Source organism: Propithecus coquereli, unplaced genomic scaffold (assembly GCF_000956105.1).
Source record: "Propithecus coquereli isolate 6110/MARCELLA unplaced genomic scaffold, Pcoq_1.0 Scaffold71, whole genome shotgun sequence".
NCBI classification, from domain to species: Eukaryota; Metazoa; Chordata; class Mammalia; order Primates; family Indriidae; genus Propithecus; species Propithecus coquereli.
Window position 1 is genome coordinate 10,506,313 of NW_012153174.1, and position 27,346 is coordinate 10,533,658.

Consider the following 27,346-nt stretch of genomic DNA (forward strand, 5'->3'; position numbering starts at 1 on the left):
TGTCACAAGGCCCGGCCTGAAAAACGTCTTCTCTCGTTTCTTTCCTCCTCCGAGGGCAGGTTTTCACCTGCCAGAGGGGCAGATAACCCCCCAGACTGAGGGAAGGGCGCTTCCTGGGGCTACCTGGCGTCTCAGCTCAGGAAGTGGCGACCCTTATTATTCCGCCCCTTCAAGGGCAGGGTTGACTAGCTGGAAAGAAGTACACACTTCAGGGATGCTAGAGAGGTCCGGCCTAAGACCCCTGAGGGACCCAGACCCGAAAGCAGCCTGTCCTGCTATTCCACCCCAGCGGATGTGGGGTCAGTCCCTTTAGTATGCAATATTGGTGGTCAGATCATAGTCAAGGGTCATCCACCTCCCCCACAGGGTCACAGTCCAGAGAACAGCTTCCCTTGTTCCTCCGCACTCCCAAGGATGGGGAACTAATTCCTTGGGAGGAGGCGCTGATCGCCACGTCACCGCGAAAATCAGGCTACAGGACCCTGCTGGGAAAACAGGCTCCTTCACTCTCTACTCGGCCCTTCCCGCAGTGGAAGCTGTCCGTTTGGCCAGCAGCTCTGGCCACCAAGTCGCAGCAGAGAGGTGACCACATGTCTCAGCTTGAAGAGCGGCCTCCTTGGTCACTAGACACTCTCAAGGGTGCGTGCTGTCTCCTTGGTGCAAAACAGCCCCGCTTATTCTATCCGCGGGACTGTTTGTCCCTCGCTGCTTCTCTGTAGATTCACGAAGCTGATCCTGCAGGGGAGTGCCTCACTCGCGTGTGGGTGTCCGTGTTCTTCACCTCCAACTCTGGGAGCAGAAAGCCAGGAGGTCACCCCTAATCCGCCATCTTCCAAAGCTTTCCAAATGTCTGTGAGCATTGGAACATATCGCATACAGAAGCCGCAGAGTGTCTGGGAAAGTCCTGCCCACTCACCAGGGCCCGAGCCCCTCTGGCTGGCAGCAGCAACCCATGTCATTTCAAGTTGAAATTTTTTTGTGTAAGATCTGAAACAAGATAAGAGTGCCCAGTGTTACCATTCTTATTCAATACAGTACTGGAGCTCCTAGCCAGAGCAGTTATGCAGAAAAAAACAAATAAAAGGTAAAAAAATTGGAAAGAAAGAAGTTAAATTATTTCTGTTTGCACACAATATGATTTCATATATAGAAAACCCTAGAGATTCCACAGAAAAACTGTTAGAACTTATAAACAAATTCAGTAAATTTGCAGGATACAAAGTGAACACACATAATTTGGTAGCAGTTCTGCACAATAAAAGCAAACTTTCTGAAAAAGAGATCAAGAGAAAAATACCATTTATAATAGGAACAAAATGATAGAATACTTGGGAATAAATTTATCCAAGGAGGTGAAAGACTCCTTGTGTTCAGTGTACACTGAACACTATAAATGAAAGAAATTGAAGAAGACAAAAATAAATGGAAAGATATTATAGTGTACACTGAACAGTATAAATGAAAGAAATTGAAGAAGACAAAAATAAATGGAAAGATATCCAGTCTTCATGGATTGGAATACTTAGTATTGTTAAAATGTCCTTACGACCCAATGTGATCTACAAATTCAGTGCAATCCTTATCAAAATACCGATGGCATTTCTCATAGATATAGAAAAAACAATTCTAAAATTCATACGGAACCACAAAAAATCCCAAATAGTTAAGGCAATCATGAGCAAAAGAAACAAAGCTAGAGGCATTACACTACCTGATTTCAAACTTTACTGTGAAGTGATAGTAATTAAAACAGCATTGCATTGTCATAAAAATAGACACACTGACCAATGTAACAGACCTGAGAGACCAGAAAAGAGAAAAGAACAAATGCATCTACAGTCAATTGATCTTCCAGAATGGTGCAAAGAATATACAATGAAAAAAGGACAGTCTTTTCAATTAATGCTGCTGGGAAAATTGGATATCAATATTTACAGGAATGATATTGGATTTTTACCTTATACTATGTACAAAAATAAAATCAAAATGGATTAAAGACTTAAACCTCAGCTCTGAAACCATGAAATTACTAGAAGAAAATGTAGGGGAAAATCTATACCATTGATCTTGGTGATGATTTTTTAGATTCAACCCCAATGGTACAGGCAACAAAAGCAAAGACAGACAAATGGGATTATATCAAAATAAAAATTCTGTACCTAAAAGGAAGCAAGTAACAGAGTGAAGAGACAACTTATGGATCAGAAGAAAGTATGTGCAAGCCATACATCTGATAAGGGATTAATATCTAAAATATATAAGGAACTCAAATGACTTAATAGCAAGAAAACAAATAATCTGATGAAGAAATGGGGAAGGGATTTGAATAGACATTTTTCAAAAGAAGAAATACAAATGCCTGACAGATGCATAAAAAAATGTGGAACATCACTAATCATTAGGGATATACAAATTAAAACCACAACGAGATATCACCTCATACCTTTTAGAATTGTTATTATCAAAAAGACAAAGGATAACAAGTTTTGGTTAGGGTGTGGAGAAAAGGGATCACTTACACACTGTATTTGGAAATGTAAATCAGTACAACCTCTATGGAAAACAATATGAAGTTTCCTCAATAAACAAAAAATAGAATTACCACATGACCCAGCAATTGCACTTCTAGGTATTTACCAGAAAGATTTGAAGTCAATATGTCAAAGAGATGTCTGTACTCCTATGTTTATTGCAGCACTATTCACAACAGCTGAGTTACAGAATCCAGCTAAGTGTCGACTGGATAAGGAATGTGTGGTATGTATACACAATGGAATCTTACTCCGGATTGAAAAAGAAAGAAATTCTACCATTAGTGATAACATGGATGAAAATGGAGAACGTTATAATAAGTAAAATAATCCAAACAGAAAAAGTCAAATAAATACCACATGTTCTCACTTACAACCTAAAACAAAGTCACGGAAGCAAAGTGGTTACCAGAGGCTGATGCTGGCGAGGACGGGAAGATGATAGTCAAAAGGTACAAAGCCTCAGCTAGGTAGGAGGAATAAGTTTTATTTAAATTTTTTTTCTTATTTTGAAATCAGTTTCACAGCATGATAAATATAGCTATTACTTGAGTACTGTACATTTACATTTTTCCAAGAGAGTACATTTCAAATGTTCTTCTCACAAGAAATGATAAGTATTTGATGTGATAAATATATTAACTGGCTTGCTTTGACCATTTCACAGTGTACTCAAAAATCGTGACACCACTTTGTACCCCATAAATATATACATCTATAATTTGTCAGTAAAAAATGAGATTTTTTTACTTTCCCTTTCAAGATCATGAAATTTACTTATAAATATTTGAGTATTAATTTAAACACTAGATGATATTAAAAATAATTACTCTGGTGGGCATTAGGTAACATTTTAATAGGAAGGTAATTTTAATATCTTGGTGATCTGCCATAGCTATAAAAAATGGAAATAGCCAGAATTCTTGTGTATTAATTTCACGGACTTTTAATTTATGTCTACCTAGCACAAAATTTTTAAAAACTAAACTGGAGGTTATATAATTTTTCAGTTAATATAACTTATATCAAAAGTTATCTGCCCATATTAGTAACATTAACTGAATAATTCTCAAATATCCTTTCTGTTCTGTGATGCATAGAGTCAGATTTATAAAATTTTGAGCCAATTTTCCAACTTTCTCCTTTCCAAAATCTAATAATGGAAAATATTCCTAACAATATTTTGATTTATATGAAAATTTTTACTCCATGGTAATGTCAAGAACACTATTTTTCATTTTTATGAAATCACATTCTTCATAAAAATGAAAAATAGTATGATAGTATGTTATTAAAACTACAATTTTCTGTATGGGACTTGATGTAGAGTTAATCGGCCAGTTTGGACACCTGATGATACTTGGAAGTGTATACTCTAAATTAGTTGGCAAGATTTAATTTTGTTAGTATGTGTTTTTTCTTTTCATTTTTAACCATTATAATATCTGCAAAAGAATAAAAATTATTATTTGTTGCTGAAGAATCCTTCCTAGACCTGTTCTTTTTTCCTTAAAAATTGCACTTTTTGTTTGGTTTAAATAACTTCATGCCTAAAGACTGAATGATTTTCTGATTCACTATAAGTTCAAGTAAAAGAAGCAGTAACACAGATAAGCATCATAAATACAACTGGTTGAGTGATGTGCTTTACAGTTTATGCTCAATATAATAATGAGAAAATGTTTATTCTTGCTATGGTTATTTCTTTGTCATTTCTATTCTAAAATACACAGATACCATTAACTTGAAGGAAAAAAGTAACTGAGCAATGCTAAGTGAACCTGGAAAAGTGTGGAACAAGTGACTTGCCAAGTTGCAAATGTTGGATGAATAACAGTGTGAAGGAGAGAAGAAACCATACTGATGTGTGAAACTTTTAACAGTGATAACTCACTGATTTTTGGCAGTTTTTTCTGCTTTTAGTCTTAAATGTTTTAAGCAAAATAGAAAATTTCTGGCTGGTAATACCTATAATCTCAATGGTTATTTTAAAAACATAGCTTATTTATGTATTTTTAATAAAAATACACTTCAGTTATACCCATTGACCTCTCAGTACTTTCGAACAAACATATGCATTACTAGCAAACATATTTATAATGTGTTGTTTTGGAACATTGCTCTAGAAATCCGAGAGGTGTCCTGGGAAGGACAGCCTAGGTTACTGTCCGCAGAAAGTGTCCAGAGGACTTGGAACAAATCTGACAAAATCGAGGATACTTCTGAAGAAGTGAGAAAAGTGAGAAAAATGCACAAAGTGCCCGGGATAGGTTTAGTTACCATTACTGTAATTACCATCATTAAATGATACTTTCCAATGAGTGAGAAAGTGTTTTGGAGGCTATTGTTTCTACTGGGGCAAAGGTCACACTCTGACAACAGACAGATGTGTACAGAGAGCAAGTCAAAGAAGGTGAGTTTGGGGAATGACATATATTTATTTTACCGAATATCAACATTGATAACAGAAATATCTAACAGTAATTAAGAACCACTATACATCAGAAACTAAGCTAACATTATCTATAATATCTTATTTAATCATTATGAGATCAATTAATTCTTTCCATTTTACAGACAAGTGAGGGCAGCTATAGATATGGCAGTCAATTTCCCCAGGATTACCTACTAATAAATGGGAGAGCTGAGATTTAAATCCAGACAGCATTCTCAAGCTACAGCTTGTGCTCTTATCACCCCACTGCAGCATAAATGTGCATAGGAGAGAGGGGGCTGAGAGACAGAACTATATGAATACATAGGAAAAATTTTTTTTCTCACATCTATGTGGATAAACCTGCATAAATACTCATTATGCTATTAATGCTTCTAGCAAACGCCAGTCTCTATTTATGTGTATGTTATTACTAAATTTTTCAGTCAGTAATATATATTATTACTTGTATGTAACTCGATAATGGCTGCAACCACGTGGAGGGAACACAAGCTTTTGAAATGTCTTAGGCAGCCAACGTGGAGACTCCAAAGAGGGGATCCAGCGTCAGTTATTTTAAATGATTACTTTGAAAGAAGACGTTTAAAATGTTTGGGCTATAGTCCCTTTTCACTAAATTTCTGACAAAGGATCAAAACGTGCCACTTTTTCTGCAGTTGCCCCCTCCTCCCACTCACCTGCTCTTGTCTCTGGAGCACAGTGGGTGCTGCCTCTTTCTGACCGGAAGCCCTCCAGTGGCTTCTCCCGGCAAGTGCGTTGCTGTGACTTTCTCAGTAGGATCACCCGGCTGCCTCATTCCTCTTGCATGTCTCTAAGTCCTTGATGCTGCTGCGGTCTCTCCCCAGAGCACACCTTCCCTCTTCCTGTGTTCTCTTGATTTTGGTATATTGCTCCTTATTCTGTTTCCTTAGCGTCATAACCTCTGTTGCACTGTCATAGTGCTTTTTATTATTTTTACATATTTGCCTCCCTCAGTACACTGAGGCCTGGACGCTCAGATGCCCATGGCAGTTCGCAGTGAGAGTCAGTGCATGACAGGTGCCTTAGGAGTAACGATAGCAGCGACGGCAAGTGTCCAGGGATGCCGGGAGTGTATTTGCAGAGTTCATTAGAGGACCCTTGGTCTGAGAGAGCTTCAGTGCTTGGGTAATGCAACAGAAGATATTATATTGAGTTTTAAAAGAGTAAAGGAGTCAAGTTTGGCCAAGGGAATAGAAAATCTTACATGAAGGTCATTTCAAGGTCCTATTGCAACATGAAATTTATGAAAAGAAAAAAAATCAAAATTTTCTGGTGAGTAGTGGCATTAACATTTTATATTACAAGGAAAGGTAAGGCCAATTTAATAAACCATAAAATTGGCAAAGTTTCTGGAAACTCTGCAGAATTTAGTTACAATTTTTGTGCCAATGTTATCGATTCAAAAAGCTAATGTAGATGTTGAAATATCTGCAATATAATGAAAGGGCATGCTAAAATTTTTGCTACAGTAGCTTGTCATTAAACTTACGTTCAAGTAAAAATTCATAACCAGACCAGTGACCTCGTGTCTGCGCCCAGCCTTGGCTCTCCCCAGCACCCCCATCTTTTCTCCAGATTCCTGGCCCGTCCCCCCTCACCCTTGCTTCAGTCCACTCCTCTCTCTGAAAGGATACCCTTCCCCTCCACTTTTAGCATTAATCTACTCATCTTTCTGCCACTGTAGAAGAGTTACTCCCTAGAGAACATTTCCCTGGCGTTTCAATCTATTTTGATGTAACACCACATTCTTGTTTTTTATAATGGCATTTATAATGATCTATACTAACATAGTTACTTGTGTGGTTGTTATCTGCCATTGTCTCCCCACTTAAACATTGTGAGTTCGAGATGACTAAAAAGTACTTTGCAACCTGTTTATCATTGGATTATATTCACAAAAATATTATGTGTCCATTTTTTCTCCCTTCAGACAGAGTAGGAAAATAAACACAGAGACAGTTTATCATCCTTTCATCCTCCCAAGCATCTACTGGCAGCAGTGTCAGAGCTCAATTCTACAACACTGGAGTAACTTCCTGTCCTCAGCTCTCTTCCAGCAACCATAGGAATCACAGTGGGAAACAAGGAGAATACTTACTATTTTTAAAACACTTGCCAAAGCAGAGAATTTCATCGAATGAGTTGGGAGTTTAATGATGAAACATTTATAAACCTCCACATACAAAATGATTAAAGATATCAATGATTAACCTTCTGACAATTTTCAGTACACTCCATGTATCGCGTCATGAGCTGATTAATGACAGGGATGTGTTCTAAGAAGCGCCTCCCTGGTAGGCACTTCCGTCGTTGTGCGGACATCACTGAGTGCGCTCACACACACCTGGATGCCGTAGCCCACTACGTGCCCAGGCCGCATGGCGTGGCCTGCTGCTCCCAGCTACACTCCGGTGCAGCGTGTTCCTGCGCTGAATGTAGTAGGCAGCTGTAGCACAGTAGTAAGTATCTGAGTATCTAAACACTTCCAAACAGAAAAGGAACAGCAAAAATACAGTATGAAAGATAAAAAATGGTACATCTGTATAGACCACTTACCACGAATGGAGGCTACAGGGCTGGGAGTTGCTCTGGGTGAGTCAGGGGGTGAGTGGTGCGAGAATGCGAAGGCCTCGGACGTTCCTGCACGTGGCTTTAGACATTATAAACACTGGACACTTAGGATACGCTAAATTTATTTTAAAAATATTTTTCTTTCTTTAATAATGAAGTAACCTCCACTTACTATAAATTTTTCCTTTATAAACATGTTTTTTTTTAACTTTTTGATGCTTTTGTAATAACACTAGATTAAAACACAAACACATCGTACAGCTATACATTTTTGTTTTTTAATTTTTAAACTTTTTTTGTTAAAAATCAAGACACAAACACACATTATCCTAGTCCTACAAGGGTCAGGATCATCAGTGTCACTGTCTCCCACCTCCACATCTTGTCCCACGGGAAGGTTGTCAGGGGCAGTGACAGGCACGGAGCTGCCATCTCCTGTGATAACAGTGCCTTTTGAAGTACCTCCTGAAGGACCTGCCTGAGCTGTTCTGCAATTAACTGTTTTGTGGTTTTTTTTTTTTTTTTTGAGATAGAGTCTCACTTTGTCACCCAGGCTGGAGTGCAGTGGCATGATCATAGCTTACTGCAGCCTCAAATGCCTGGGCTCAAGCCATCCTCCTACCACAACCTCCTGAGTAGCTGGAACTATAGTCACAAACCCCCACGTCTGGCTAACTTTTTTTTTTTATTTTTGTTTACTTTTAGTAGAGACAGGCTCTCACTATGTGGCCCAGGCTGGTTTCTAACTCCTGGCCTCAAGCTATCCTCTCACCCCAACCTTAACTTTATTTTCTCTTAAGTGGAAGGGGTACACTATAAAATAACAATAAAAAATATAGTATAGTAAATACATAAACCAGTAACATAGTCATTTATTGTCATTGTCAAGTATTATATACTGTACATTATAATTGTATGTGCTACACTTTTTTATGACTGGCAGTGCAACAGTTGTGTTTACACCAGCATCAACACAAACACCTGAGTAATGCTTTTCGCTACAATGTTAGGATGGCTACAATGCCAAGAGGTGATAGATAATGTTCAGCTCCACTATAACCATATGGGACCACCATCGTATAAGCGGTCAGTCATTCACCAAAACATCCGTAGGTGGCACATGACTGCATTTCAAAGGCCATATCTGACATATTATATGGGGTTACCCTGTTTCATAAATTCTTAGCTGCATTTTTTTCTCATTTTAACATGTCTTAAATTGGAATACACATAAATTTGTGAACACTTGAGTTCACAAATGAATGAATGAAAATTTCTGGTAAGACCAAGAAATTGTCAGTGCCAAAATCTTTTTGACTCATTGAAATACAGTTACACAAGTAAGGTAAATGTGCTTTTTTGTAAAGCAATAGAATTGCTGTAGGCAAGTTAGATCCATAGAGAAGAATATTTTGATAATTCTTTGTTCCAGAAATCAACTCAATAAAAAGCTAGAATAAAGCTCTTTAAAATTTGCAAGCACATTCACAAGAATTATTTAATTTCAACATTGCGGCAGCTCTGTGGAGGAGAGGAGATTGTGCGTTACCCGTCGCACTGTATAAACTGAGTCTCACGTGTTCACTGCTTTGGTGGTTAGCTGCTAGGAAGACTTGAAGCCAGAAATCCTCACGTCCACTTCATGGACACGCTCCAGTGTGAACACAGAGCATAGTGTGCCCGTTACAGACTTTGAGGCTTGGAGTCTTGGTTGCTGAAACTATTTTTCATGAAGACTTAGTGATGTCGTAGAGTGCTATCCTTTTTACTGTGGTGTCCACACCTTGCTCCAGTCGGGAATGGCCATGTGAGCCATGTAAGGGGATGCGTGTCAGCCTTTGTAACTCCAGGTTTTCACCAGGACAGTGACCTGCTGGACCGGCGGAGACATTGTTTCACCGTGCAGTCCGAGTCGGGGGAGGACCTCTACTTCTCCGTGGAGCTGGACTGTGACCTCGCCCAGTGGGAAAGAGCCTTCCAAACAGCGACCTTTCTTGAAGTGGAGCGGATACAGGTGAGAGTCCGTGGGACTGTAGGATCTGTGACTCCCAAACATGCATGACCACTGCCCTCGAGTTTAATATAAATCCAAAGTGGTATAAAAATACAGTGCGGCGAGCCGTGACTTCCTTCTCAAATATGTTCAGTAATTACCCTTTGTTGTTAAACGACTAGTAATACAGCTCTGAATAACATTTTAATGTTTCTACAATTTGATTTTTCTAGGCTATTTCCTTCTACTCATCAAAAATATATTTCCAGTTTTAATTAGACACTGCTCTAATTTAAATCTAATATAGAAAATGCTCTGATTTTAATTAATTGTTTACAAGGTCATTTCCTGTTCTCCAAACATAACCAACCTAATTTCCAGCCTGTCATCTTCACTCACTCACAGTGCTCTTTCTCCGGGAAAGTCTTCCCTTTGTCTCCGCCCTTCAAAAGCACACACAGTGTTTGAAATTTTTCCAGAGGTCATATCACCCACAAACACGTTGTTCCTGATTTCCAGGCTGCCCTGCCCCCTGATTACCACGTCCCCTTTCACAACAATCCTCTTCAAACTCTTCCCACTTTGGAACACAGCGTCACCTTCTCGTCTGTTCTGCGGGACTGCTCACACTCACACTCACTCCGGTTTGCGCCAGCAGACACTCACTGAACTTTATTTCGTGAGTGTGAAGTCATATCTAGATCAGACTTCGTGGAGCCCTCAGCCTCTGTAACTCATGAGACCATGGAATCAAACAGACTCCCGCACTCAGTTCTGTGGCTGACCTCTAACGGCCCTGCAGGAAAACCAAAAGATTGCGATGAGCTTGCCACATGCAAATGGATTCGCAGAGGAAGGACTCAAGTGCATACATGGACACTTAATTTTGAAAACTACAAATCCGATGATAATATAACATTTGACTATAATGGAATGTTTGTCTATAATGGAAGATTTGGATGTAGCTTTTGTCAACATAGTGAACTGATTTTTTTCTGATTTCGAACCCCTATGGTCAGCACATCAAGGCGCGCCAGTGTGACGTTACAATCAGGGAAGAGAGAAGACTCAGGTTTCAATTGTTTCATTGCTCAGTTGACACTTTTTAATAACTCTGCTTTTGTCTTCATATATCTAAAAAAAGTTAAAGTAGTTGAAATATAGTTTTCATAATTTAGCTTATAGAAACTCAATTCAATAAAATAGATTAATATCAAAAATGGAAAGATGGAAAATGTCTTAAATATTGTTTTATCCCATGTCAACATCTAAGATCATTTTAAAGCAATAAAATATAACTTAATTGAATGATAGCTGACATATTTGTTATTTATATTGATACTTTTAGATTTTAATTATTGATTTTCTAGAATATTCCACTTCACATGGAAACAACTGCATGGCAGTTTCTATATTTTGGTCCCAATTTAAGATTCCATTTTAAGTCTCCTGATGTTTAGAAATGAGGTAGAGATAAAATTGTGTTTGTGCTCTGTGTTTTAATACTGTTCTTTGAATCTGGGCTTTGTATTGTCCAAGCTGATGTCCACCAGGATGCACTGGACTATCTCTTTACTTGTTCACAATGCCAACTTAAATACATGTTGGAAGTGAAAAGTAAAATATTTAATACCTTTTTAACTTTTAGTTCTACTGATTTTATAATTTTTCAATTTATATATCAGTAACCAATAGCTGAACACTTTTCAAAATTCAAGGATGTGAACATATTTACATGAAGAACCTTATGTGTTTTTCCTCTATATTTTCAATATTTTACTGCCATTAAAATTGGTAGAGAATTAAGAAAGGAACATAAGTTCTATTGTGAAATAAGCAGAAAGAAAATTAATGAATTGAACTTCAAAGTGTTTCTCATTAGAATTTCCCCAAAAAGGATAATTTTTACTTATTGCTTTTTTATATAGTTTCATTTTTATTAAACAGAAACTAAATAAATTTTTTCAATATTAAACATATATTAAGTACACATATGCTATGAAGATTATAAATTATAGAATTAAACTTCAGTGAGTCTCAATTTATAACATTTCAATTAATGTTTCAATTTAATGATTATTGAGAAAAATCTAATTTAATTAATTTGTAATGCTGAACTTAATGGAAAAATTTTAATGCACTGTACTGAATGTGTTTTCACCTGGCATTTTCTTTTTTAAATGCCAGTGTTTGAAAATAGCATAGAATTAAGTCTAAATTAGAAGGAAATTGTATAACTTGGAACATTCCTTAATGTCGATAAGAGTTTTAATAAAGTACTAATGAATGGATGCAAGCATACAAGATGTTCATGTATTAAACAAATATAATCAGTCTCCAAAATGGACTTTTTAGGTCCATTAAGTATGTTCTCTAGTCTGCTTTTTTGAAAATTTAAATCAAAATGGACATTTTGGCATTGTTATAATTTTCTTATGCAAATTAGGCTTAAACACATGAATATAGCTTTTTGGTGAAGGCAACTTGTATTTAGTCATGACTGCAGTCAGAATGTGATTCAAATAATGTATTTTTATATACAGTATTATAAAAATAGATACAATCTAAGGATAAGTATTGAAAATTTGCTTGAGATAGGTAAATCCCTCTCCCTTCTCTCTCTCATCTTGCATGTAAATCACAAGTGCTTTCATCATTTGAATATCTCACTAGTGTTTGAAATTAAATGCAAATAAAACTAGCCTATAGATATAACAATCTATCATGTATATAAGCCCCAAGTTTTTATTTCACATTTAATTTACATCCTGTTATTTTTATATTTCAGTATCCATATTTATTAGGCTTCCTAAAATGTTTATATAAGTAAAATTATAATCTGATCTCAGTGTGAAAAGTCATTAGTTGTTGATTTTTAAAGAATCAATAGTTTTATACAAATAAGTAGGCAAGTGGTAAATGTCTTTGGAAAATAGCTTGCGCCATGTGGAAGAACATCTAGACAATCTTAAGATCATGATATATTCTTTTGCCTCAGTTACTGATCTGTGTTTGTGTGCCTGTAGGTCTCTTTTAATAATATTCATGAAATCGATATGTTGAAAATTTAAGTAAGATATTAATCTCTAATAATAGTTTTCTTTTGGTTTAATGAAATATGGTGATATTTGGGTACAAGATGTAACGACTTAACGTAATCTTCCTTACACCTAGGCATTTTTATACCGGTTTCACTGTCAGTATAACAAAGAGAGACAGAGTGGCACAATGTAAAGACGAAGTTAGATGGAATAGGACTGGAAACTTGGCCCTGTGTACCCTTTGACAAGTTCAACAACGACAACAACAAAAACACTCTCAGCTTCTGTTTCATTAGCATTAAGATGTTGCTAATACTATCTTCTTTATATAATTATTGCTAACATTAAGTCAGATATTGTATGAAGTACTTACTGTGGAAGCTGTCACATAGTCATTGATGCTGCTATTGCGTAAATCGTTTGAAAAGTAACGGTCCTTTCTGTTCCGTCTAGTGCAAGACCTATGCGTGTGTGCTGGAGAGTCATCTAATGGGACTCACGATTGACTTCAGCACGGGATTCATCTGTTTTGATGCTGCGACAAAGGTAATGTGTTCAGGTTGGCTCTGAAAAGTATGCTGCAGACGTTCCAATTCAAGAACGATTGAGATACCTTCCAGCTCCGTCCAGCATTTTAATTGGTTTTCATGTATCTAATTTAAGATCCTCATTTTTGCTAATGGAAGATAAATTATTCTTTAATTGGCTTATAGAAAAAAAGTTTGAATTTTTAATAAAACAAATGTGATACAACAAAACGTTATAATGATATTAAAGTGAATCTGTATCTGTCTAGCTATCTAGCTATACCTCTTTTCCTAAAGGAATGGACTCATCATTGAGGGAGCATCTTCTCTCACAAAAACAATTTTTTAAAGTAGTCTTTTATGATGTTTCTGCATCAACATCTACAACATAAAATGAAGAAAACATTTTTTCAGTCCTTATAGCTGAAATGTTAGAATTACAGAAGGAATTTGGAAGTTTGAGATTCTAGCCAGGGAGTGTGACCCTGAGAAGCACGCGAGGTGATGAGGCCTGGGCACCGTCTGATAACGCGCCCTTTCCCCGAAGGGCGTGTGTCTGGCATGATGCACACGGAAGGAGGAGGGGCCCCCTCCAGCCAGTCACATCCAAAAAACCCAACTCTGGTGATTATGAAGTGACTACTGACAAGGCCAAGGCACTTCACATTATTATTTTTAATTGGAAGTGATATTAAAGCTCAACTGACCCCCATCCAACTGCTAATCTCCTTCCCGTCACTGCCGCAGTTTCTGACTCGGGGATCCGGTCTCATGGAAGACAGTCTCTTCCCCCTCATGAAGGCACCAATTCCTCAGATCAGCTCTACTTTCTGGCCTGTCAAAGTACAACCTGAGATCGAAATAAACTAGTTTGTTCCTTATCACTAATTTCGAGGATAAACAAGCAATTTCCTACGTGGACATACATTTTTATCTATAAATTAAGACTTATACAGGATTTTCTGAAGCAAATGCCAGCAAAATAAGACAGTGATACACATGGGTGAGGCAAGTGGAGACAGGAGACAGTGGCAGTGTTTCGATCTTGGAGGAGATGAGCATCGAATGGTGGGGTCCTGATGGCCAGAGCCACATCGGATACCATCCGGTGCTCAGATGCCTGTGATTCCACAAGATTCAACAATCAAGATTATCATGCACAATTTCTTATTACTTCAGGGTGACCAGTGCTTCATTTCATTTTAACATCGTGAAATTAAATAGTACACACATGCTGGTCAGATTTGGCTACTGGCAAATCAACTTTGCACGATGCCAAAAGACTACTTTGATAATTAAGAAATTTCAGATGACAGTGACTCTCGATTACTCTCAAATGAGACTGCCATAAACGTTTTCTATTACTAAAGACTTTCTTTGATTAAAATACTCATCAAGTCAGTATAAGCATGTGAGTATCAAATTAATTTAATAAGTTAAATTATTAATCAACTTAATGAATATTAAATTAATTTAATAAATAAATTTAGACATAAGTTAGACTGATTTCAATAAAAGTTGAAATATAATTTTGAAAAAGAAATATTATTGCCAGGATTGTCACCAAACTCTGTGGCATGAATGTGAAAGAGTCTCTCACTCGTAAGTGAGGGAAACAAACCAAATTCATCTGAACACCTTTCCAAGTACTTGAGTCTATTCTGAGTTTATTTTAAGGCTAGTATAATCCAAGTAAATGCTGGTGTACTGCTGGCTAAGGGAAAAATGGTGATACCAATGTCCTATCCAACATACCTATCTATCTCTGCCCTGAGTGTGTCAGGAATGAGTGAGTAGTCAAGGGAGTTTAAGGAAATGGTTATTGTGGAGGTGAGGGGAAATTTCCCTTTCCCAAAAAAGTTCAATGAAAGAGCAACTCACAATTAAGGCAGATTAATAAGAGAAAGAGGTTTATTTACTGTGCGCATGGGGAGAATCACAGCGTGATTACCCCATACCCCAGTGGGGTCCAGAAATTTTTATACTCTCCTTTTAGAGGACAGGAGGAGATGAGGAATGTAGGTAATTCTGTTTAGGGGCAATAAATGGTTGCTAAGGAGGATGAATGCATGGAGGAAACAGATTGACTTCTAAATGATTCTCTTTGCAAATGAAATTAACTGAAGAGACCAGTATTATTTTAAAATGGTTTGAGCCAGGTCTGGTTACATTCTTGATCTCCTTTCCTGCAACATATTGAGATAACAGGGAGTCGGGGGGAGTCAATTGTTCTTTTGATGATCTGTCTGGTTTATGCAGATAGAGGGGAAGCCCCTTCCAAGGCCTGTTGGTCTCTAAGGGCCTTTAATTCAAAATACTCTTTATACCAAGGGGTCATATTTCTGGGTGAAATTTCCTGAGCTCCTTCATTATGGTGCCATCTAGGGCAAACTATTTGGTTTGAACCGAGTTCAGTCAGTTTAAGCTTGATGCTCAGACAAGGGCTTCCAGGAGCAGCAATTGCTGTCCTTCTGTTTTCTGATTCTGTCATGAGGCGTCTAACTTCAAGGCAATCTGAGATTCAGGAGGGAGTGAAAGGAATCTATATACATACCCCCATGATATCCTGAAATAAATAAATAACAATAAAAAAGAAACTGCTAAAAAGAAGAGGGCTATAGTGTCCATCACCCAGACAGGACACTTGGAGAGCGAAAATGAGAGCTGCTGATAGTCACGTCGGGGCAGCAGGGCAGCAGCCATAAATGGAGAGCGTCCTGGGCAAACCACTGAGCCGCCTGACTGCAGGAAGCTTGCCCCACCTCACTTAATGAGCCTACAAGTTATTTTTAAATATAAAAAGGGATTGTTATGCATAAATTAAAACATGCCTTGTTCTAACACTTTATTAAAATAATTAAATACTATCTAGCTACTTTCACTAAGTGATATCCATGTAAAAAGCATCCTTAAGAATATACGTCCAGCAGAGTTTTAAAACGTTCGGATTCAGGAGGGTGATGACAGCCATACAACTCACACCCTTTAGCTGAGCACGCTTTGCCCTTCCGCTCTCCACCTCGATCACTTCCTACTACCTGGAAGTCGCTGTGGAAGCAGAGCAAAACCTTATGATAAAGTGTGGGCTCCAGGCAAGGGGGGACTCTATTCCGAGTCATTAACTGAGCCCCATGTAAAGCAGTTAATGCATCAGTGAAGGAGAGAGTTGCTTATTATAGTTTTAAAGCAATTATATTTTTAATTTCTCACAAAAAATTTAAAAATAAATAATAAATACAGAGAATAATGAAAGAGTAAACTGAGAGATGAGATCAGAGCCTCTTATAGTAGGGATGAGAGTCAGCATGGTTTTAGATTATGCTAGAACGCTAAAGGTTTGGAGACAGAGAGGGGTGTCTGAGAAGGTTGAAATAATTCTCATTACTTACCACGGGTGCTTGAAAGTTCCCAGGGAAAACTATTTCTCTTGATTTTCTGGAAAGTATAAAATACACTAAATAGCACTTTAGTCCATATACTTCAGTTTACATTAGCAACATATCTAGAAGTTGTACATTCTTTGGTTTCCCTTAGTGTTGCTGAGGGATTTCCTCACAAGAGTTTATTGCCATACAGTTCAGCTTCTTCTTTGCAATCCTCATCCTCATTAAAAAGTAGCCTTTTCAGTGTTAGAGAAGATTATTCTTAGTATTGTGTCAAAATATAATGTGTAGTAATCAAATAATTTGCATAGTTAAAAGCATAGTTTCCTTGCCAGTATATTATTTTACGTGTGTATATTAATATTTAGTAATAGATTTCCTGTGTAAACAGAGACCTCAGCAGTTATATCTACAAAACATTCATTCGGTTTGTATATAAATATTCACCGAATACCTGCTGACTATGGAGAGACCTAGGAGGGGGCATATATGTCAGTCTTGGGTGCTCAAGGAAGACTTCATAGAAGTTACCTTTGAGACAGGGAGGATACAGTTATTCGGACAAATATCTGTAAGTGAGAAAGGACATAAAATTTGAGAGTTAGGAGATGAGAGATCAAGTCTGTGGGTAACTAGGAGGCTGATTGTGAAAGAGTTCCTCTTAAGGAATTTGGGTGTGATCCTAAAAACCTTTGAAGTGTTTGAGAGGTAGGAAAGAAATGATCAGATGTGTGTTTGACAGTGCAAAACTAGTAGAATAATATATGGTTGAGATTGAGAGAGCCTGGACAAAATTCACATTATAAATTCCCCAAGTCTGTCCTCCACTGGGCATCTACCTTTCTATGATGCTCCTGAGAAAATGCTATGCGTGGGTGGCAAATCCAAAGGAAAACATTGTTTAAAATGAGGGTGAACAAATGATCACAGTGTATCCACGGAATTAAGAGTTGTTCAGTGTGAGGGAAACTTAAAGTTCAAGGAGGTGGATCAGGAGAGACAAAGCTGGAGAAATAAATTGGGCCACATGATCAAGGTCCAGTGTGTGGTTGACATAAATCTAAGTTCTACCGTGGAAGGATCACTGTGGCAGAGGTACAGATTACATTGATGGGGCAGGGGCAAGACTGAGTTAATGCACAGTTGTGTTTTCTCTGGATGTCTTATAAGAATAACTTTCAAACTTTTTTAAACCATGAAATCCTGTAAAAAACAAAAGGGGGTTGCTTTTCATCTGTACCAAACAGATAACACTGGAGCTCCCATGGTTATAATGAGGATGAAGGCATCTGGAATCCCACACCTGAAACCTTCCACTCACTCCTCACCCTGTTGCAGTCCGGGAATCACAGGGCTACACTGGCTGTAACCGGAACACTAGGATAGTCCTACTCTGTAATTGTCCATTGTGGAGATGGAACTTCGTAAATCTTGGCTCTTAAACCTGAGTAAAACCAAAAGAAAGTATTACTCATATCATTGCAGATCTATGACAATGATAACTATGAAGTAAAATAGTGACATAAGAATTAGCTCTAACACATTAGAAGGTATTATAATGATTTTATGTTTTCTTCTCATCTCCAGTACTAACTTTCATTGAGTATAAATTGAAAGCATTATTATGGGGCAAATTTATAAAATCCATGTCCATGAACAATAACCTTCATTTTAGGAACTTACATTCCTTGCAGTAAGAGACAATGTAACCCAAACTGAAATCACTTCCTTCTAGTTTTTCAGATTTTCTCTATAAATTTAGAGGACTTTATTCTATTCCAAAATAATTGTGATTCAGAATTAAATTCATTGTTAACACATTAACATTTGTCATTCATGAAATATATTAATCTAAATAATCCATTTAATCCATTAAATCACATTGGTTTCTAAAATATTTCATAGTAAAATTTGAAAGGAAGTTAATATGGCCTATGTTTACATTTTTCATTTTCAAATATCTCTGATACTGGTTTGATAAACTGGAGAAGTTTTGAGTTACTACTGTATCTCCCAAAGGTATGTGACTTTCATGTACACACGCACACAAACATGCACACTCATGATGTATTTCTTTGACTTCTTCTTTAAAACATTTACATAATTATAGCTATTATACAAATTCCATAGTTTAAACCTCTCAAAATAGAATCAAACCTTTTTTTAAATTCTACGCTATTTATTCTATAAAATTTCAACTATTTCACATCAAAGATAATTATTAAAAATCCAAAAGGAAAATTTGAAAATATCAAAATGAATACTTTTTTAAAATGTCTCCTATATAAGTAGAGATCTTAAATATACATATACTATGATGTAGTAATAACAATATTCGTATAAATCTTAGTTTTTAAGAATATCTTTCAATCTTGTTTCTCCTCTAATTGTACAGCTTACAGATCAGAAAGATGGACAAAAACAGTTAGCTATTTGATGGAATTTTTATGTTCTTCTTCAGATGAATGATTTCTTCTTTGCTTTTAGGAGAATGAAGAACATTGCATTTATTGCAAAACAAACTCAGACATTTAGGGAAACTATCCATCAGGTAAAACTTTTTTTTCTAATCCTAAAGCATTTCAAAGATACTTTTAAAGTAAACATTCAAAAAAGAGATATTAAGCCATCTTCTTGTAATATATTATCTAGATATAATATAAAAAATAAAATTTTCTGCCTTTTTCATTCATTTCTTGCAATACAAGGATATTATAAAATAATGTGAAAACTAACACACACTTTACTGCCTATATTTATAATTCAAAATATATAAAGGTCAAAATCAGGTAAGAGTCATGCTTACAGCATTATTCTAAAATTAAATGAGGTAATATGTTGAAAATAATAAACTAAAAAATATAAGGTATAGATTTGGAAGTATTTTAGCATGTTTCTAAGTAGCTCATGTTTGACTGGATCTTGCCTCACCGCAGATTGTGTTCTTTCATCTCTGCCTGGGAATCCGTCATGCTCTCCCTTCTGTTTCAAATTCCCCAGAACACATCAGTGAGCTTCTGCTCCCAACACTCAACATCTGCAGGACCTGTGCAAGTCATGTAGCCACTATAAGCCTCACTTCCTTCATATCTAAAATGGACATGGAAATGACACCTTTCTCGAAATATTATTGTAAAATTTTAACAAGACAATGTATGTGAAGTGTGTTGCACAGTGTCACGTGAGGAGCCTTCAGTAAGAACTGGGTAGTTAATGTCACTCATACACTGCAGCATTTTCTGACCACTGCAGGGCTGAGCACGAACAATGCTCTGCCTTGTGCTGCCATCCTCGAGATGTCATAGTGACACTGCCTTTTCTAGAATTCTTGATCAATCTATCAGCACATTTTTTTTGTCTGTTACATTGCAGTCCTTGCAGGTCTCTGCTTCCATAGAGGTCTTTGTCTTCTTGGCACCTAGTGAAGACTGAGATTGAACAAGTAGTCACGAGTTTAAATGGTTCTCCGCAGGGGGAGTTCAGGAGGGCATGGAAACACATAAACGCAGTACTTGGAGAAAATTACATTTCACCTGAGAATTTGTAGGTCCTAAGCAGCTAAGTGGGCACATAGCAGAAGACTGAAAGGCAAGTGTGAACGCCTGAGGCATGAGAGGATGCTGGCTGGTGAGCATGAGAAGGAGAGGGGAGGGCATGTGGAAATACAGTCAGACCCTAAGTCGTGAGGAGCCTTGCACTTCCTGTTAAATAGCTGGCGCCCCACGATGACAACACATCACTGCCTTACGGGAGCAAACACTTATGTCTCACACTTCTGTGGGATTTGGATGAGTGACCTCAGCAGGCTTCGATCACATGGCTGTAGTTCGGATGGTTCTCTCAAGCATCTTCTGCTTTTCCCTTACGTTTCTGTGAGAATGAGGAGGATATCCCAAGCTCATCCTTTTTTGCAAATGTCAAAGGCAGAGGAGAAAGCCTTAATGTGCCATTCTATTTTAGCCTCTTCCTTGGGAACCACTGCCAATCCCAGTGGCCAGAGCATGTCCCATGGCTGAGGCCACAGCCAGTGAGGGGGCGACCACGTGGTCCGAGGCGGAGCGCTCAGGGGCCTTGCAGAGGGCTGGCCGCAGGGCGCCGAGGAGGCGGCTGCCATGCCGGCTGCAAGGCCGTGGGAGACATTGACGGATTTCATGCTGAAGCAGCGTGTCCATTCCTGATCACTGTGGTGCCCTTGTTGGGGAAGCGCAGCAGGAGTCTTGTGGCTCACAGTAGGGACTTTGAGAACAGAGCGGTGAGGAATTGAGTCATAAGGACACGTAGTCAGCAGGGCTTGGAGAGGAAGGCGGTGGAACCGGGCATGACTCTGAGGTTGCCGACCTGAGCACTGTGTAGGAAGAAGAAACACACAGGACAGGAGTGGATCTGGTGGAGATGTTTGATTATTCTGGTGAAGATAGCTGTGTAGAGGTCACAAAATGGTTACCATGTGCACTGTGAAAATGAGAATAGTTTCTCACTCTTCCAGTGACATGAAATCAATGCTATGCATCTGGTACTAGTTAAATTGTCCTTTCTAAGTTTCTTGGAAAAACACACCCCATCTTAATGTGATATGCAATAGGATTTATATATTGTAGACAGATGAGGCATATTATTGTGGACATAAGACACTAAGGTGTGTTTCTAACAGTTTCTTCCTACAGTATCTGACCCTATATAACTGTCTTTACTCACCTGAGAACGAGTACTGTCCCAGAAGACTCCTTGGTCTCTCGTACAAACAAATTCCTGGCAGTCTGGCTTCTTCACTGGGGCTACTAATATGTGAAATTCTTTGAATAAATACAATCTGGGCTCTGGCTGGGACTTCCCATAGGAGGTCTATCTTATGTAGATCCATTTAAGCATTAGACATATACCTGCCCTCACTTAGCTCCAGCAATTCAGACTCTCATCTTTAACCACTTACAATATTATGTGGCATTATAAACTAAATCAAGATGACTCAACACAGAAAGATTATGTGTCCAAAGGTAATTCATTATATGTTGCTAATTTAATGGACACAATAATTTACCAAGTGGTACTTTTTACCTTTGATGTAAACCATCAATTTCGAGAAATGCAAATTTCTTTGAATTTTAGAATGTTTTTCTTTTTAGAAAAAAAGAATAAATGATTGATTCATACCAATAAAATTCATAATTAAATTTCAGAAGTCATATTTATAAATGTGAAGAATAGCACTGCCTCAAAAATAAAAATATGCACTTATGTATTAATTTGGTAGTTACTTAATAAAGTGCTTACTCTGTGTCAGTGGGCCAGCCAGCAGACAAATGGAAATAGTGGTTGCTTCCGAGATCTCACAGATACATTGTCTTAGATGTAGCTATTTCAGTAAACTCATTTATCTGTCTCTCCAAAGCCCTCACTATCCATCGAGCTGGCAACTGTGTGTTCATATGTTAAAAAGAAATAACTAGAAAAGTTGATTCTTACAGAGAATTGATAATGTGAGTTATAAGTGTGACTAAATTTTATCATGTTGCCAGGAGAAAGCACAGTAACAACATATAAAACAAACACAAAAAAACAAAACCCTTTCTATGGTTTAAATAAATGTGTTCCTTCAAAATTCCTATGCTGGAATCTAATGTCTAATGCGATGATATTAAGAGGTGGAGCCTTTGGGAAGAGACTAAGTCATGAGTGCTCCAACCTCATGGATGAGATTAGTGATTTTATAAAAGAAGCTGAAGCGTGGCCTAGTCCCTCTTGCCCTCATCTGTCTGTTACACGAGGATGCAGCAACAGGTGCCATCTTGGAAGCAGAGCAAGCTTTCACCAGACACCGGATCTGCCAGCACCTGATCTTAGACTTCCAGCCCCCACAACTGTGAGAAATACATTGCTATTGTTTATGACTGACCCAGTCTCAGGTATTTTGTTATAGCAGCAGGAACAGACTCGGACACCCTTAGAATCTAAGAAATCTATACTAACAAAACAATTTTTTTGCCTATTTTCATTACACAGACAGCATATAAAATTTATCAAAATAAAATTAGCATGTTAAGAGTAACAAATACCATGCCGTGTTTAGTAACATGCGGACATATGCTAGTGCTTTCTTTACCACATGTATTTCGGGCTTTCTTTTGAAAAATTTTGCATGGATATAATTAAAATAGGTAGTCTGCACATCAACTCACCAGACTGATATATTTAAGCTACTATAAACTAATCTACACAGTGAATTTTAGAAACACTTTTTAATAGAAACATATTAATCTTTCTTCTTAATAGATTCCAAATAAATTCTCAAAGTGAAAACCTGTGTAGTCCTCTGAATGCTTAATATATAATATTTGATGAAGATAAATATATATAATCTCCCTATACATATAGTAAATCTTGGAGAAATAAATTTAGATGAAATATGTTTGATGGTGAAGCTCTGAGCTTGATTAGACAATTTCATCCAATCTTTAATTTAGGAAATGTCCTAAAGATAGTGCATTTCTGTTCTGTTGACTCTAGCTGAGACATACATCTTGATCTCTAAGACTGTATAACAACCACATCTCAAACAGCGGGTTCAATGCTGAGCTCGTTGTCTATTTTAGTTTAGCTTCTTTTGTATTCCTATCTCATTTATCAAAAGAAATATGATTTTAGTTCTACACTCTTGCCTCATCCTCAACTTTGCCATACAGTCTTTTAAACACTCCCTGTAAACAAATCTGGAAGGTCTTCCCTCTTTTCAGATCCCACCATTACAACTTGGGTAATCTCTTCTCCTTTGGATTGCTGCACTGTCTTCCAAATAGTGCTTCTTAACTTGTTTACTGAACACATTCTTATTGTGCATGAATTATGCATCATGACTATTTCTGACAATAGGAATATAAAAACAGATACAGTCCCTCCTCTCGAGAAGTCTACAGTCGAAGGAAGGAGACAGATCTGAATCCAACACTTTCGTAGAATGTGGAGAGAAGCCAAAGCATCATGAGGACACAGCTACATCCCTCTGTTCCATCTTCCACATCATGGCCAGAGTATTGCTTCCACATTACTGCTAAGCTTACATTTATTTATCCCTGGATGCAAGTCTTTGTCCAGAAACACTTTCTTTCCCAATCTGACTTAGATGTCCCATGTTCTAGAGCAGAGAATTGTAGACACTCGTCTCACTTTGCACAATATATCGCGACTGAATCTGACGGAGATATTAACTCTAATCTTCTTATACAGACCCAAGAGCAGTTCAGAAATACAGAATTAATTCAATGAGTAGCAATGAATATATTGATGAATATCATATGACCTAAAGAAATGAGTGACAGTCATAAGCTTTTATGTAATTCCATGATCTTTTGATATCTCCTGTTTTATCCCTTTGTCTCCTTTCAAATTTACAGTTATAAAATTAACATACACTTGAAGTTATGGTTTTAGTGAAAATGTAGTTAATTAAATCCAAAGACATACTTAATTAAGGTAAATTTCACATGAATGGAGAATGAATGAGAAATATGAAGATATGTAAAAAACAGCAGTTTTTTAAAAAATCATTTTCTAAATTTCATAATGAATATAGAAATCAGATCACAATTGTCTCTGGGACTTGGACTGGAAAAGAACATGAAGGATTTTTCTGGACTGGTAAGAATGCTCTAGATCTTGAATTCAGATTTGGTTATCTATGCACATACATTCCTCAAACTCACTGAGCTCTATGCTGATGACCTGTGCGTTCTGCTCAAAGTAAACAATACCTCAATTTTAAAATATATTTATTTCATAGTGTAAATTGCTTGACAAAATCTTCTTGGAAAATTATTTTACATTGCAGAAAGAATGAAAAAAATATTCGGAGTTTAGAGAAAATAAATATACGTTGTACTATTTAAAAAAAATAAAAATAGTTTTCTAATGGGTTTCTACCAAATGTGACCTCTAGCCCCCTTCCCCATGAACATAGGAAACAGTCACTTATTAGAACACTAATATTTGCTGAAAATTTGTTTCCAGGGGTAGAAGTGACACATAGGAAGGATAGAGGTGAGAGATGACCTTGGGCTTCTTTCCAAAGCAGAAGGGCAGTGCGGAATGCAAGTCGAACTGTGCGGGGAAGTCTGATTTGCTGTTAGCGAGAAGGCCCACCGAGACAGTTTGCAAAGGATAAAAGTATGTTTGTGCCTATCATTGGACACACATTAGTCAAGGATCAAATTCCAGGTGATTGGTGTTAGAGAACAGTATAAATAGATTCTGCCTTCAAAGCATTTTTGTTGTAATTTTTAACATGTTCAATGTAATAAGTTGTAAACCATATAGAATGTTCTCTCAAGTGTTTTTTCACCTCATGTAGCAAAATACCCTACTTCTATTTCTCATAAAATAGTTAACACAATGTTTAATTTACCTTCATACGTGAAAATTGCTTCAGTTTCCCAAAGAGGAATTTTTCTCGGGGGCGTGAAAACAGGGGGCTGATAAGAAAACCTGATACAGCATGTATTGGAAATTTTTTGGCTTATTTTTGTTCAACGTGTAAGTTTTTTGTTATCATTAATGGAATTTGGTGTTCCATTTATATATTATTAATGAACTGTATTTTTGAATAGTCTGCAGCTAAGGAACACAGCACTGTGCACAGTGAATCTGCTCACTCACCCGAGTTCCTGAGCTGCAGCCAGCTCCCCACCCTGTTCTCTGATGGAAACAGCAGCCAACTTTGCAAATCTGTGTTAGAGGGGGCAAAAATAAAGAGTTAAGGCAGGCCTTTTTTTTTTTGCTTTTCCGTTTCCACTGAAGTTCTACAGATCACTGACATTTCCAAACTTCAAGCCAATTCTAACAATAGATCTTCTCAAATGAATAGCTTATGGGAACCTTTTCACTTAAAGAGGGGAAAAAACTTTAAAATAGCAGCAGCATTATTACAAAGAACTGATGACTCAGAGCACACTATGTTTGAGTAAATCAGTAAATTACTTTCCTGGGTTTAGTGTTTTATTCTAAGTGTGACTCTTGAGTCTCTCCTCTATTTTAAGAAAGGAGTCAGGCATTTGCAATAAAAGTTCATTTATAATCATGCTCAGTAAATGAGTCATTGATGTTTGGTTGGGGAAATAATTATAAATTTCAAAGAGGGAGGTTAGAATAAAAGAAGAAATATGAGCTGTGGGGAATGACAGACTTGGGTTTGATTCCTACTTCTTAGCTGTGAGGTATTATGAATGTGTGTGATGTTTCCTCAGTTGCGTCACCTGGAAAATGGCAGTAACTCTAGCTGTTGCATGGCTTTCACAGGGAGTAGATATAATGTATAAAAAGGCCAAGCACAGTGTTATGCTCATTCTATCAAGATACAAAGGCGATTCTCCACTGAGGGGCTTCAGCGCACTCTCCATGTGCTTGGCATGCATGAAATGAAGTATTTTCAAATTACTTATGATCTGTGCATGTGTTCACCCATCAAATGATTCAGTGTCAGGAACGAATGATAGATTACTCACATGCCTCATTCTCTTCACATGAAATATTCTTCTTGATAAAATTTCAACATTTCATCTTCAGTCATACATGGATTAATCATTATTTGTAATCACATTGTGTAGAGATTACTAGCCTGGTTAAGAAAGATGATTTTAAGTTATAAACCCCAAATGGCATTGAATCCAAGGTTCTTTAGCATTTGTCTGTCTGCATGCATTGTTTTAAATAAAATTTATACATTCCAGATAATAGCTCATAGATAATGATTATTTTTCAGAACTTATTTTTCTCTCATATTCTTTAATTATGAAAGCACTTGATAAGGTTTTAGTACATAGTTCCTATAATTTGCTTTCTCTGTTGGCAGTCTTCAATAACTCTCTTACAACTGCAATATTGAAAGTGCTGTGATTGATTCATTGTGTTGCTTTCTTTGTCTTTACTTGTAGCTTTTAGGCATGTAAGATGTTTAATCATATTTTTAAATGCCAGAAAAATTTTATATTTATCATTTTATATAGTCACCCAAAGAATATGTTAAGTCAAACACTGTTTTTGCCTGTCAAAATCACACAAGTTTTAATAAGCCAATAAGGCATTTGGGGTCCATTATCACTATATATATATATTTATTAAATATCTTATCCTATAATGCATATTTCATCATTTCTCAAAACATATTCCGTGGAAAAAGCTGCCTGGTTAAACATTGTTAAATGGCTTTCTTTCATAAAAATACTCTCAAATGTTATTGTGCTAATGAAGTTCTCCAAACATACTGGACCACATTTGACTTCCTTGTTGTGGAGGAGCAAGCAGGGATTTTTCAAGTCCATAGAAGGACTTGGGAAAGTAAAAATCTGGTTAATGATCACTTACTGTGACCATTTTGGTCAAATTCCAGATTAAAAAATATTCATAAATTTCTCCATACATTGCTATTAGTTTTGTTTCTTTTTCTTCCTCCTTTTAAACTTGATCTCCATCAAGTTCAACAAATTAAGATTACTCCTGATAGTAGGAATTGTCCAATCCATAACCAAGTCCTTTGTTCAAAGTTCTCTAGGGAAGACGGAGCCCGCTGGGCTAGCACAGTACGGGAGGGACTCGACTGTTCGCACGGCGCCCGCCTAACCGGTGGACCTTTCACAGTACTTTACAGTTCTCATTTTATTTTTTTTTTCTTTTCTTTTTTTTTTTTTTTTATTTCAGCAAATTATGGGTGTACATATGTTTAGGTTACGTGTGTTGCCCTTGGTTGTCCAATCCATAACCAAGTCCTTTGTTCAAAGTTCTCTAGGGAAGACGGAGCCCGCTGGGCTAGCACAGTACGGGAGGGACTCGACTGTTCGC

General features: G+C 37.2%; 1 protein-coding gene across 2 annotated transcripts in view; it reads left to right on the plus strand.

Annotated features, from left to right (window-relative positions):
• The window catches only part of SNTG1 (syntrophin, gamma 1), a 362,225-nt gene that overhangs the window by 272,772 nt on the left and 62,107 nt on the right, over window positions 1–27,346 (plus strand). For both annotated transcript variants that reach the window (XM_012661402.1, XM_012661403.1), the window contains exons 14-15: window positions 9,440–9,592; window positions 13,066–13,158. In XM_012661402.1, the coding sequence (XP_012516856.1) occupies window positions 9,440–9,592; window positions 13,066–13,158 (246 nt within the window). The remainder of the gene's footprint in view (window positions 1–9,439; window positions 9,593–13,065; window positions 13,159–27,346) is intronic.